Source organism: Panthera leo, chromosome C2 (assembly GCF_018350215.1).
Source record: "Panthera leo isolate Ple1 chromosome C2, P.leo_Ple1_pat1.1, whole genome shotgun sequence".
In the NCBI taxonomy this organism is placed as follows: Eukaryota; Metazoa; Chordata; class Mammalia; order Carnivora; family Felidae; genus Panthera; species Panthera leo.
Window position 1 is genome coordinate 113,537,855 of NC_056687.1, and position 12,845 is coordinate 113,550,699.

A 12,845-nucleotide genomic window follows, 5' to 3' on the forward strand; every position below is an offset into this window, starting at 1 on the left:
AGACCTTCTCTATACATTTTTATAATATACAAATAGGTACTTAGGAAGTACACTATACAGTATTTGTGTGTGTGAATATATGTGGTATGTGTTTTAAAATCAATGGTATCATATGTATTGCATGTGTTATCTGTTGTTTCCCCAAACTTTGAAAAAAATGTATTGTATCTAAGAGATCTTTCCATGTCAGTAGGTGTATGAATCTTGCTCTTTTTTTTTATTGATGCCCAGTATTTTATACTGTTCCAGCCTCTTGATGGGTATTTTGTTTTTCCAATTTTATTCTATTACAAAGTTACAAGTGACATCTTTGTACAGGCCACCCTGTGAACACAGAATGGGAGTGTGTTTCATTATAAACTGGAAATGTTGAGCGACAGGGCATGTGAATTTTACATTTTAATGGATACCAGTTGACTGCCTTTAAAGGTAGCTGTGCCAATTTATCTGTTTTCCCACTCTTGCAGGCTTGTGATTTATAGAGATTTTAAATATTTGCCAACTAGATTTGAGATAGCTTCTTTTTATTGTGCATTTCCCTTATTTTGCTGAGTTTGGGCATCTCTTCATAATCTTATAAAACTTTTTGCTTATCTGAATTTTTACAGGGAGATTTCTACAAGGGATATGTGACCAAAAAGCAATAGACTTGTCTAGCTTGTCTAGCTGGATTTAATTTTTGTGAGCTAGAGATCTATTTTCTCTCCCCAAATGATTATGTTGTCTCAATATTATTTGTTGAATAATCCATTCTTTTCCTACTAATTTGAAATGTTACTTTTATCACTTATTCAATACATAGTTGTTTCTGGATTCCAGCTCTATCAGATTTATTTTTGGCATCAGGCACCTGAGTTATTCTTAACTTGGTTCACTGAATGGTAGCTGGTTTTGTCAGCCAAGATAATGAGTGTGTTGCTTATAAGACAATAGAGAATATAACTCATTGACACACAAATTCTATTCTAGTTAAGTTTGATTTAAATCAGTTCCATTATCTACAAACTTAAGAGTATTAAAAAATGTGTAAACTTCTCTCTCAGATTAGTTCCGTTTTTTTAGGGGACACCTCACAGGCTCAATTATAGAGATAGGAGGCTTTTCACCAAGTCCCCTCTTTCTAAAAGTACTGTTTGATGTTAAAGCTTTTTGGTGATGTAAAGTTGCTTCCTGGCAATGTCATGTGGCAGGGCAATATTATGGTTGATTTACATGAACCTTTCATTCAACAGATTATATGACGTTCACAAACTATGACATACACTTTGAATAAACAATGGCACTTTAGTTTTTACTTCTACATGAACCATAGCTCCTGAAGTGCACAAATCATGTCCCATTTATCTATCTCCAAACATCTATTACAGGGTGCAGCACCTGAATTGAAATAGAACTAAAGTGCATTCCAATGGTGTTTCTATAAAACAAAAAATAAAACCCAAACTTCTCAAAAACAAAACCTTTAGGGGATTGACAAAGTTACACATAGTCCTTTTTTCTGATTAAATTATATGTTATCTATTTTGGTAGAAATACTGGAATAAGACACTGACCTGGTAAATTATTTCACGCCAAGTGTGGGGAAAATATTCCCTTGTTGTCCATGGACTTCCTCAGGTGTGACCTATCTCTAGATGTGTTGCTTGCCTGTGAAATGAGGATAAGAACTGTGATCTGGAAAACAGTTGGATTGCAGTAGGCAAGACTACTTTACAGTTGTTATATAGAAAAATGAAAAGGTAAAAACTTTTTATATGGGCAAGTAGAAGTGTGGCATTTGCCTTGTTTTAAAATTCAGTTATTTTTATGATCTAAGTTACCACACCTCTTTCTTCCTTCTTTCAAAGGGATAACTTTGGCTTCTGTGGGCAATGTCTTAGTCCATAAAGTTAGATGCTGTTTTATAGCTCAATCTATGACAACACATCATGGAAGAATTCTCAAAACTGCCTAATCTATCAGTTTTCCTGGTAAGGAGAAGAAAAAAAAAAAATAAAGCTAACTCATTATGTTGAACAAATTTTATGACCAAGTAGACTGTATCAGTGCAAAATACCAACTTTACTTTTTACTTTTTACTTTTACAACTTTTTACCATTACCAATCCCGAAAGGCTGTCTTACTTTTATTTATGATGATTGTTAAAAAAAAAAAAAAAAAGTCTATGACCTGTAGCTTGCTTTGTGTATGTGCCTCACTTACCATTTTTCATCTGTGAACATAGCATGCCATACCAACTGTAGCCCACTAAGCAAATCATCAAATAGCACTTGTACAGTGATATTCTCCACTGACAAAGGAATACATACATTCAAAGAACAGATCTCGCTATAGAAATTCTGTGACTTGGCATAGAAGTACATGTAACAGAGTTGCATCCTAGAATGTTGAAAGGGTGCAAATATATGTCACTAAATAATAAGCCATTAGGTTAGTATTGCTAGAAAATAGAAACATGGGTTACTAGGCTTGAGGCAGGAAGGGGTGGGAGAAGAGATTATTTTGCTTAGGCAGGGGACTTACAGGGAAGAAAGAAGCCTTCTGAATTGAACTGTGTCAAAGAATAAAAAGGTGAAGCCAACAAAACCTATTTTGACTTGGGTTTCAGTATCTGCAATGGGGCCAAAACTCACATTATCCTTCTTGGGGAAGGATAGCCTTGAGGGACAGGATTTGGACTCATGCTCTGGGACACTCTAATTCTAGTCACCATAAAGGAACTAAATTTGGTTTACCTAGAGGGCTGAATTTACAGAGGCATAAATATGAAGCCAAGGGTCTTCCATTCCCCCTACCCTTTTGCTAAATTCTTGAAATTCCTTTAAACAAAGACTTTCATTTCATTGAAGTATTATGGCTGTTGGAAGGAAGAGTTTGACTAAAACATTCTAAGACATAAGGTTCTCTGATCTTTGTTTGGAAGCAGAAAGAACAGACACCGGATGTTGGGAATGGAATGTTCATTGTAGAGGGGATAATGGTATAGAAAGACCCAAGACAAACTTCCTCATGAGCATCACTAATCTGCCTATCATTTTGTAATTTTGCCTATTCATTTCTGGATTATTGTACCTCCTAAATTACTTCCCCACTTCCAGTTTCAGCCCACCAATTCACCTCCCATTGGTAACTAGAATGATTAATTTTTCTAAACTGCTTATCTGGTCACAATCCCACTGCCTAAAATCATTCGGGAAGTTATTTTTGTTCTAGCTGCCAACCTACTATGGTGAGTCAGACTTTGCCTGAGTCTGTCTCCTGGGAAACAATTCTGTGGCAATTCAAGGAGTTTTGTTTGTGCTCTCCTTTAAACTTTGGAGCACTGTTTCCTTATCAGGTGTCATCTCTGTGAGGGAACCTCCCCTGACAAATCCATCTTTGTATGTTTTCACTATTGCATTGTACATGTTGGTTTGTCTAAGTCCTCAAACTGTGAATCTTTAGACCTGGGCTTTGTCCTTTTAAAAGTATTGAAGAGAATTGAGTCAAGTCACAAGGTGCCTGCACTGAGACTCCTTTAAAAAAATTAGACTTCAGATCATCTGAAAAATTTCCCCCCCCAAATTAGCTGTTATTTTATTTCTAGTTCTACAGAGGTGAATTTCCATCTAAGAACAGGTATTTTAGTTACTCTAATCTTAAGGACTTGCCCCAGCTCTTTTTTAAAAGGTCTAGGAGTGACCAGTTTGAATTTCGAGAAACATCATCATCTCTGACCTGTGATAATTCTTTGTGGATAAAGACAGTTGTGATTACCTATTTCTGGGGACTTGATGGCAAAGCATTCCACCTTAATACTTCTACTTAGCTCAGAACATTTATAATAGAATTGAAATATCCAGCTATTTTGAACATACAACTATGAGTTAAAGTAACCGCATGTTTAACGCCTCATAAGCCTTTTTTTGGGAGGGGGTGTAGCAAGCTGTAAAATCACACTGTTAACTACCTAAAATAAGTTCTCTTTGGGGAAAGTTCGGTTTGTATTGCAGACATATTGCCATTATCAGAAACGAATTCTTCACCTAGGATTTTCTGGTTGGTTAAAGTAAACCAACAGAAAACTTGTGTGGCACTTTGGTCTACAAGAGAAAATTACAGATGGCATTCCTGTAAGACTGTGCCCCCCAAATTGGCATCCCAATAAATATTCCAATTATGTGGACTAAGGGACCTTAAATCTGAGGTCAAACTGAAATTTCCTTAAGATCTAAACAAACCGAACACTTGGGGTAATGTCTCGATGTTGTTCTCAAATACAGTGTATTTTATTCTAAAAAACAGTTAAGCTTTCCCACCTTTAAGTCTGTCCCTGACTTCGGGGTGAGGGCGTGCCTCAAGAGAGTAGGTTTGGATGTAAAGGTTTCCTTTCACAGCTGTTTTGGGGGTTATGTAAGGGGAAGGGGGACCCAATGGGAAGGAGAAGGATGGGAGAGCAAAGGACGAGCACTATTGTAATTTTGCATCTTTTGAACACCGCACCATGAGTTATCTTATGTCATTAAACTGAAAAGTTTATTAATATTTAAGGCTCTTGATACATATTGTCAAATTACTTTCTAGAAGTACACAGGAAAGTTTGCCTTTCTACATTAGGTCCTGCTATTTAAAAGACAAATAACAATTCATTAAATATTAATTTGCATTTCTTAGGTTACTAGAGGCTGAAACTTTAGAAACTGCCATTTATTTCTTCTGTGAACTACCCATATTTTCTACTGTGGTGGTGTTTTTTTTTTTTAATGCAAAAATAGTAATAATTGCTTTTAATTACCATTTTAAATTAACATTATCAATCATTTCCTTTGTGACTATTACTTTATGAAGTGTTTTTCTATCCCAAGAACCAAAATTTGTATTTTCACAAAAATCTCAACCTTTTCTAATACTAGTTTTTATCTGCCAGTTTTAAATATCACACTTTTTTTGGACTTGAGGAGCAGACCTGGTGAGCCTTGTGATTGACATTCCAACACGGAAGTTTCATTTCCTAACGCACTGGTGGTGACTCTACTTAGAATCTTGTTCCACACCTACAGGATTACTTCTCAAGCTTATGTCCTTAGTTCCTTAGTTTTTTCTCATATTATTAACATTAAAATTTTGTTTATATTCAACAATGTATCCTCTAGCACAACTAGAACATAAAATATTTGGTAATCCTACATACACCCCAATTTTACGCATTTCCTTTGTGGCTAAATCTGATGAAGTTTTAATTTTAAATAGACAAAGAACAGTTATTTATCCTCTTTTAACAACGCAGAGAGCTAACTATTGGTTCCCGTTAACTCCTGATTAGCTAGCTGGCTATAGACACACAGCATGTTAAGTTTTCTACAGGCACCTTTCTGAATTCAAGTAAAAGTTTTGGTAGACAAGGATTTCTTACTTAAAGGTCACTGACATAATATGAATCTTGAGTACAAATATTGCTCACCATTCTTGCATTCTTAAATTATTTTACTTTGAAAATTTAAGAACTATCATTAAATCATTAAGAACACAGGTTTTCATTTAAGGAATATCTTGAACTGTGAAAATACAAATCTAATCAAATTAAATTTTGAACACATATAGAGCCAAATATTTCAACAAAACTGCAGTTTAATTTCAGAAAATGTGTTAAAATATATATTTATACATCAATTTCTGACATACACTTAATGTGTTAGTATACACAAAATGATGCTTTCTCTTGAAACTGTATTTATGAAATGTACATTTTAATTTAAATACTCAGTATACACTGCACTTAATCTGCATGTTGCATTTATTAAATACATTAAAATCTGCAATGTAACAAAACGTTTTCTGCATACGAAATTCAAAACACCATTTTAAATGAACAAAAGATGGCTCACTTCATTTTTTTTTTTTTTTTTTTTTTTTTTTACAACTAGTGTATGGTACACTAGCTCAGCTCCACCATACTACCTGTTCGTTCTTTTATTTGACATTGTTCACAGACTAGTACATATTACAATAAGAGTGCTGGATAAAAACATGAGGTACGAAAGTGGTTCAAAGATTATAGGTCATGCAGATCATGCTAGACAGCAAAGAAAATTGTGACCGAGAAAACACTAAATAAAAATACATAAAGAATGTGCATTATAAAAAAAAACTCCATTACACAGCTTTGCTTCTTTGGTTACAAAGTAGGTTGAACAATTTCACAGCTTTTTATTCCCACCCGAAAAAAGAAAGTCATACGAAATGTCAAAAAGCAGAGGAATCGTGGCAATTTCTCTATTAGAAAGTAGAAACAAATGAACAAAGTTTTCTTCATCAAAATAGCCCAATTATTTATTATATCACAATAACTGGTGACTACCTGTACAGTTGCACTATGTTCTTCATACTTACACTATACAAAATTTACATTCAAGCTGGGTCTTTACTACTGAAAATAAATACCGAAGGTAAATTGCCATTAGTGTTAGAAATATGCCAGGATTCTTTTGTTCAATTATTGCCTAAACATTTTATCTATTAAATGCAATCCTGTCTTTCAAATCCTTTACTGATACTTATAATTATTCAAAAAAATTAAAAAAGTTCTGTGACATTGTTCATGTACATTATGAAAATAGCAGCCCTGTAATAAATAAAACACAAATAAATGAAAACTTACGTAGGCAAATGTTACTGATATTGAAAGAAAAGTGGCTCTTTAGATGAACTGTTATTTATAATGTGCGAGGAAGGCTCAGGGTAAATCCACGGGTAATAGGAAACATGGGAGAGCCACCAAAGCTCTGAAAAGACCCCACTCATGCGCACCAGGTAAAATGCAGACTCGGCTTGCTTTAATAAACCCCACCTATTATTCTCCTTGTGTACTGATGACATAAAACTGGACATCAACAGCGCTGCATGACATCTCAAAGAGAGGAAAAGCTCCTGTAGAATGATTGTCTAATACTGAAAAGGCCAAACACACAACCGAAGCATGGCTACTTGCTTTCGTATAAAGTGGAAAGAATACCAGTGGCACACAAGGATAGATTGCTTTCAGTTTTTTTCTTAATGAGGCAAGAAAGCTTTATGCTGAGGAGACATTCGGCTGCTGTGGAGGTTGCGTTGGCTGCGGAGGCTGTGCTATCACTGCTTGTTGTTGAGAAGTGCTACCAGGATTGGCCTGTTGGGCTGGGAGTTGGGATAATTGATCATTGTTTGAAAGAGATTTTAACAGTGCATTTTCTCGTTCAAGTAAAGAGTTTCTTTCAACTAATTCTTTTATTTGTTCCTTTAGAACTTCCACTTCTTCTCTTACTGCATACATCAAATGGCTTTTCACCAGATCCTGTGAAAAACAAAATTAGTAATGTCACAAAGAATATAAGGGAAAGGTGTTGCTATTTGGTTCTGGCCTACCTGGTGCCTTATAAACATGAGGCATTTTTATATTAGTTCTTTTGCTCTTGCTTTTAATGTTTCTACTGTATCTTGACTGGCCCTAAGGGAGATAAGAGTGGAAAAAATCCAGTTTCCAACTAGGCAGCTAGCCCAGGATTTCTTTTCAAATTTTGGAGTGATTTCCAAAAATACTAGGCTCCTTAAATTGTCAATTATAAGCTTAGAATTAAAAAAAAAAAAAAGTTTAAAATCACATGCTTAGATGTTAGACCAAGAGAACAAAGGATATTCAAGTGATATTTAACTAGTTCTAGCACTTCTTTAAGAGACAAGGTGCCTACGATTTCCAACTCTAAAATCTTAAAGAAAAATAGTTTGAGACTAATGGTCCTTATTTATAGTCTATAATTTTAATAACCTTGAATCAAAATATTTTATATACAATATGAGCAGAATATCTTTAAGGGAATAAAAAAATTGATAGTAATAGGAGAAATCAGAAACAGATTCAACATGAACAGGTCTATTCATTAGAGATGAGTAAAACATCATCTATAAATGGATGACAAAGGTTTCTAGCTGAAATTTTCATTTTAGTATTCTTTTGTCAATAAACTATTTTTGATGCTGGAATATTTGAAGGCACATAATGCATTCTGATTATGTATGCCCCTTAAAATGGCCCTGATTTATCAGTGGTAATGCATGAAATGTGAGACGTTCAAATGGGAGAAATAGTAACTCCACTGGTATTTCTAGGCTAAAAATTCTCAATGTTTTTTTTAGCAGTTTCAATTAAATGTCATTATATAAAAATATACTTTGGTCATCTTGGTTTAAAGAATTTAGGTGTTTTTCAGAATTGATAAAAACCAACTGCCTCCTACAACAAACAACCTATAAAATGAGAGCACTATTAACTTTTACTTACCATTGCTTGTTCTATTTTGTTGTCAATGGCTACACCACCTCCCCCAGATGCACTGGAAAAAATCAGAATATTTCATTAAATTATTCTAAAAAATGTAACATCCTTTCCAACTCTTAAAATAATTAAAAACATTTGTTTTACTTAAAACCAAAAATAACTTAAAATAGCTTAAAAGTCTACTCTCAAAATTTCAGTACTCAGAGCTCTCATTTTCAAAATGAGGGATCTCAGTAAGTACAGGACTTCTAGAAATCCTTTGTAGTTCCAACATTTCTAATTTCCCTATGACATACATACGCTACTTTAAAGTAACTCCCTATTCAGGAGTTAACTCTGAACTTTTAAAAGGATAAATTTTGAAATGAGCACTACACTCTCCACATCTTTTAAACTTCATTTACTAACTATATATTCTAATTGACTTTCATGTGGAAATTCCAGTAGTCACTTACTGCATTAAAATTCAGATGATGACTTTTCTTCTAGAGATTTTAATTCTGGCTTAAAAATTTTCAGAACTGGCTTCTAAAGGGCCTTTGGGCTGGTTAACACCGTTCTCAACATTCTGGCAAATCTACATACTTTGATTGTAGGTTACTGGCTGGTAAAAATCACCTACGAACGTATGTGGTTTAGACCAGTTTTTCCTGGAAATAATTTGAAGTAGTCTAGCTGGTAAATATATCCCAAGGTCAACCTTAGCATTTGTATGATAATTACACAGAAGATTCAATAACTGTCCTCTTAACTAGTAAGAACAGTGAAGATCTATATCCTTTTCTTGGTATTTTTGTAAATTTTGAAGAACAGTCATTAGATTTTCATGTAAAGACAAATCTGACACTTTAATCTACTTTAACAATACAAAAAGAGATCTTTAAACAATTTTGATATGAAACTTTGCAAAATTACTCTTCATAAAGTATACCCTAAGAAAATTTAGATGCTAATATATTTGAACACTTTTATTTTAGATGATGTAGACCCTCAATGTTCTATCAGACTGAGGCGCAGAAATATCCCGTCTTATGTAGTGGTGCCTTTTATATTGCAATCCAAGTAGATATGGTTATAATTCTGGTTCTGCTACTCACTACCTATGTGACCATCAGCAAAATCAAGTATTTAACTTCCCTGGACCTCCTTCCTCATCTGTAAAATGAAGGGGTGCTTGTCAATGTCTCAGTGGACTTCCTACTTCTAAATCCTTGAAACTGAATCAGTACATGAAAACATTAAACTTGTTTATCTGAGCATTAACCACATTAATTATAGCATACTCTTCCACTTCTTGCTGCTGCTATTTCTAAGATGAAACAGGCTTTTGTAGACCTAATAACTAGAAACGATATATATAGATTGTTAATAAATAATTATACATGTTAGGCTTTAAATGCTTGTAGAGCTACGCAAAACAAAGTATGGCTATATGTAACTATAAACGATAGAACAACTATATAAACCATAAGGCTTCGGTGTAAAGTTCAGTTCAAAGACCACTTAGATATGGTCACCAAATATTGCCTACAATTTGCAAAGAAGACATTAGCATTACTTCTAGGCATTTAGATTAGAGTCTGACCATCCTAGATTGTACTTTCTATATTGTTTATTTCTATGTCAAGGAAAAACTATATTAGTTTTAGTCAATTCTTGATGTGAATACATGCAAGCCTTTTAACACATCTGTTTTAAACAGAACACCTTCAATGCTAACTTTAACACCAGTTTTACATATTAACAAGCAAGCAAAACAAAACAAAAAATAAACCCTAACCCCTAAAAAGGGTTTATTACTTTTTTTTTTATGATTAAAATAATATTAGTAAGTTTCCAAACCATTCCCTTAGGCTAAGGAATAATTATCATCCTATTCTTTGCTGATATAATAAACTCTAATCCTGACTCAGACCTCTTTTACAGCAATGGAGGAGTAAGTCTGCAAAGTATAAATGGATATGAAGATGTGTGTCCCTTAAAAGGTATTAATATCCCAATTTTGTTAAGCATTGTACTTAAAACAGAATTAAATCAGTCACAGACACAATTACTATCACTACAGCAATCTAGTTTGAAGGCTGTTTTTAAAGAATTCTATAACCCATGGCAGTGGTTCTTAAACTTTAGCACACACCAGTCATCCAGAGGACTTCTTAAAACAGACTGCTGGGCTTCACCTCAGTTACTGATTCAGAAGGTGTAGGGGGGAGCCCAGGAATCTGCATTTCTAACAAGTTTCCCGGCGATGCTGATTCTGCTACCTGACAGAACATACTCTGAGAACCATACTTTGAGAACCAATGGTTTACAAAGATGAAAGTCATAAGAGAAAATAAAAAAACCTAATTCTATTTTTAAAACTTCTTAACCTGAATACAAAACTTCTTACCCTTCATGACTTTGACCCCTGCCTTCTATGGTCTCCTTTCTTCTCACACTCCATCTGGCTGGCCAATTGTGTTATGTCTTACATAACTATTTACAGTCTGTGAAACATATGTTCTCTCAGGTTTCCATGGCTTTGCAGAACTGCTCCCCGAGCTGCAAATGCTCATGCCTCCAATTCATCTGGCTACCTTTTACTTGTTCCTTAAGATGCTCCAGTGCCACTTCTTCTGTAATGCCTTCTGATTTCCTAAGGCAGAACCAATTACTCCATCTCTCTTACGGTTCACCAATCTTCACAAACTTTTTGTACTGCATAACCAGGAAAGCAAAATAGTGAACTCCAGCTCCTCCACACACTCACTGTGTGAATTCTGGGAAATTATTTAACCTTTCTAGAACTCAGGTTTTTTATCTAAAATAAGAATTATATACCTCAATTCATAAAACTCCCGTGAGGATTAAATGAGTTAAATAATACTGCCATTGTTAGCTCCTATCAGACTGAGTTCCTTCAGAGAGGTTCTTTATCTTTCACCTGTATGAAGAAGTAAACTCAGTGCTTGGCACATAGGAACTCAAGTGCATACTGAAAGAGTAAACAGGATAGCAATTAGATTTGAAACAATTACTGGTTTATGTCAGAAAGCCATTAAAATATTTTGAGTTTGAATAAATCAGTAATTCTCAAAGTATGGTCACTGGACCAGCAAAATCAGCATCATCTGGGAACTTGTTAGAAATGTAATAAACACTTGGGTCTACCCCAGACCTACTGAATTATATACTCTTGAGGTGGTACCCAGGAAATCTATTTTAACAACTCCTCCAGTTGACTGATAGAAACTAAAGATTGAGAAACTGATTTATAATAAGGATATCAACATGGCACTCTTAAACAATCAAATAGGAGGGTATTCTATTTAAAAATCCCTGAACATGGTTTAAGACTATTATTTCAACGAGGGTTTTCAATGAGGGTCACAAGTTGTTTTCTACCATATTCAAAGTCAACATAGTGGTTTGGGCTTCACATTCTTAAAAAATGAAACTGGTCAACAAAAGCAGAATGAAAAATTTTCCTTTATTTGCTTCCTTGACCTAATGTTAAAGTATTATGTCTTGTTTTCTTTTTTATAATTGTATTCACCACACTGTAAGTTGATGGTTAACCAGTTTCTGAACTTAAGTTCCCAAGACTTTGTAACTATTCTGGTAAACTATAAGTGCTATAGAAAGGGATAATTTTTAAAAAGAAACTTTGTTTGCTATGGTCACTCTTTTAGAATAAAAACATATCGTGATTAGTATTTACTAGAAGAATTAAAATTTGTGGGTATTGAGGAAATGGACATATAGACATATAAATAATAAAAATATCCTTTATAGGATGATTTTCCCCTAAAACTACAGCACCCCCCCCAAAGAATCAAATGAGCTTGAATTTAGTTTTTTTTTTTAAGATTTCATACATTTTTAAGTAATCCCCACACCTAATGTGGGGCTCAAACTCACAACCCTGAGATCAAGAGTCACAAGCACTACCAACTGAGCCAGCCAGGAGCCCCTAAATTCAATGGTTAAGTAAATTACAATTATATTCACAGGAAAAATAAAACTCAATGTATCAAAGGTACAGCAAGACAGCCCGGTTCAAAACTGTTCATTTTTAAATTCATCCCAATTGGCTCCCCACACCACAGCTTTTCTTCCCGGGCCTCCTTACTCTTATCACAGTAGATTACTTGGCAACCTTACTGAGAAGAGGCCAGATATGAACCTCTGGCTTTGCAAGTTCCCTACATTTTCATCTTTATTAAAAGGCTAACTGCCTCACTCACGCTCTCAGCTCAGTGACTGTACAAATCATCTCCAGTCTCTCCTCTCTAAAAATTAAAATCCATGAAGGCAAGGTTAGGCTAACTGGATCTCACTTTTTAAAAAACTCTTTATGAGAAATCAACTTTTTTCTTTGTCTTTACTAATGTGGACAGAGACATCATGGCTACTTGTTTAAAATAAAAACAGAGCAAATTTCTTCTCTTACATCTTGACTTCTTTGCTCTTTTTCTGTTCTCCCCTCAGCACAAATGCTAAGTAACAGAGCAACAAGGTAGAGACAAAGAACACTTAAATGACTGCCCACTTTTGCAGGCACACATTAACT

The 12,845-nt window shown here is 34.4% G+C and overlaps 1 protein-coding gene across 4 annotated transcripts in view; it reads right to left on the reverse strand.

The window, feature by feature from the left end:
* Positions 1 to 2,086: 2,086 nt before the first annotated feature.
* The window catches only part of TSC22D2 (TSC22 domain family member 2), a 51,070-nt gene continuing 40,311 nt past the window's right edge, over positions 2,087 to 12,845 (reverse strand). For 2 of the 4 annotated variants that reach the window (XM_042903803.1, XM_042903802.1), the window contains 2 exons: positions 8,294 to 8,345; positions 2,087 to 7,309 (listed from right to left, as the gene is read on the reverse strand). In XM_042903803.1, coding sequence (XP_042759737.1) covers positions 7,049 to 7,309; positions 8,294 to 8,345 — 313 coding nt within the window. In that variant the 3' untranslated portion in view covers positions 2,087 to 7,048. The remainder of the gene's footprint in view (positions 7,310 to 8,293; positions 8,346 to 12,845) is intronic. The other 2 variants (XR_006193219.1, XR_006193217.1) reach the window with 1 other exon arrangement.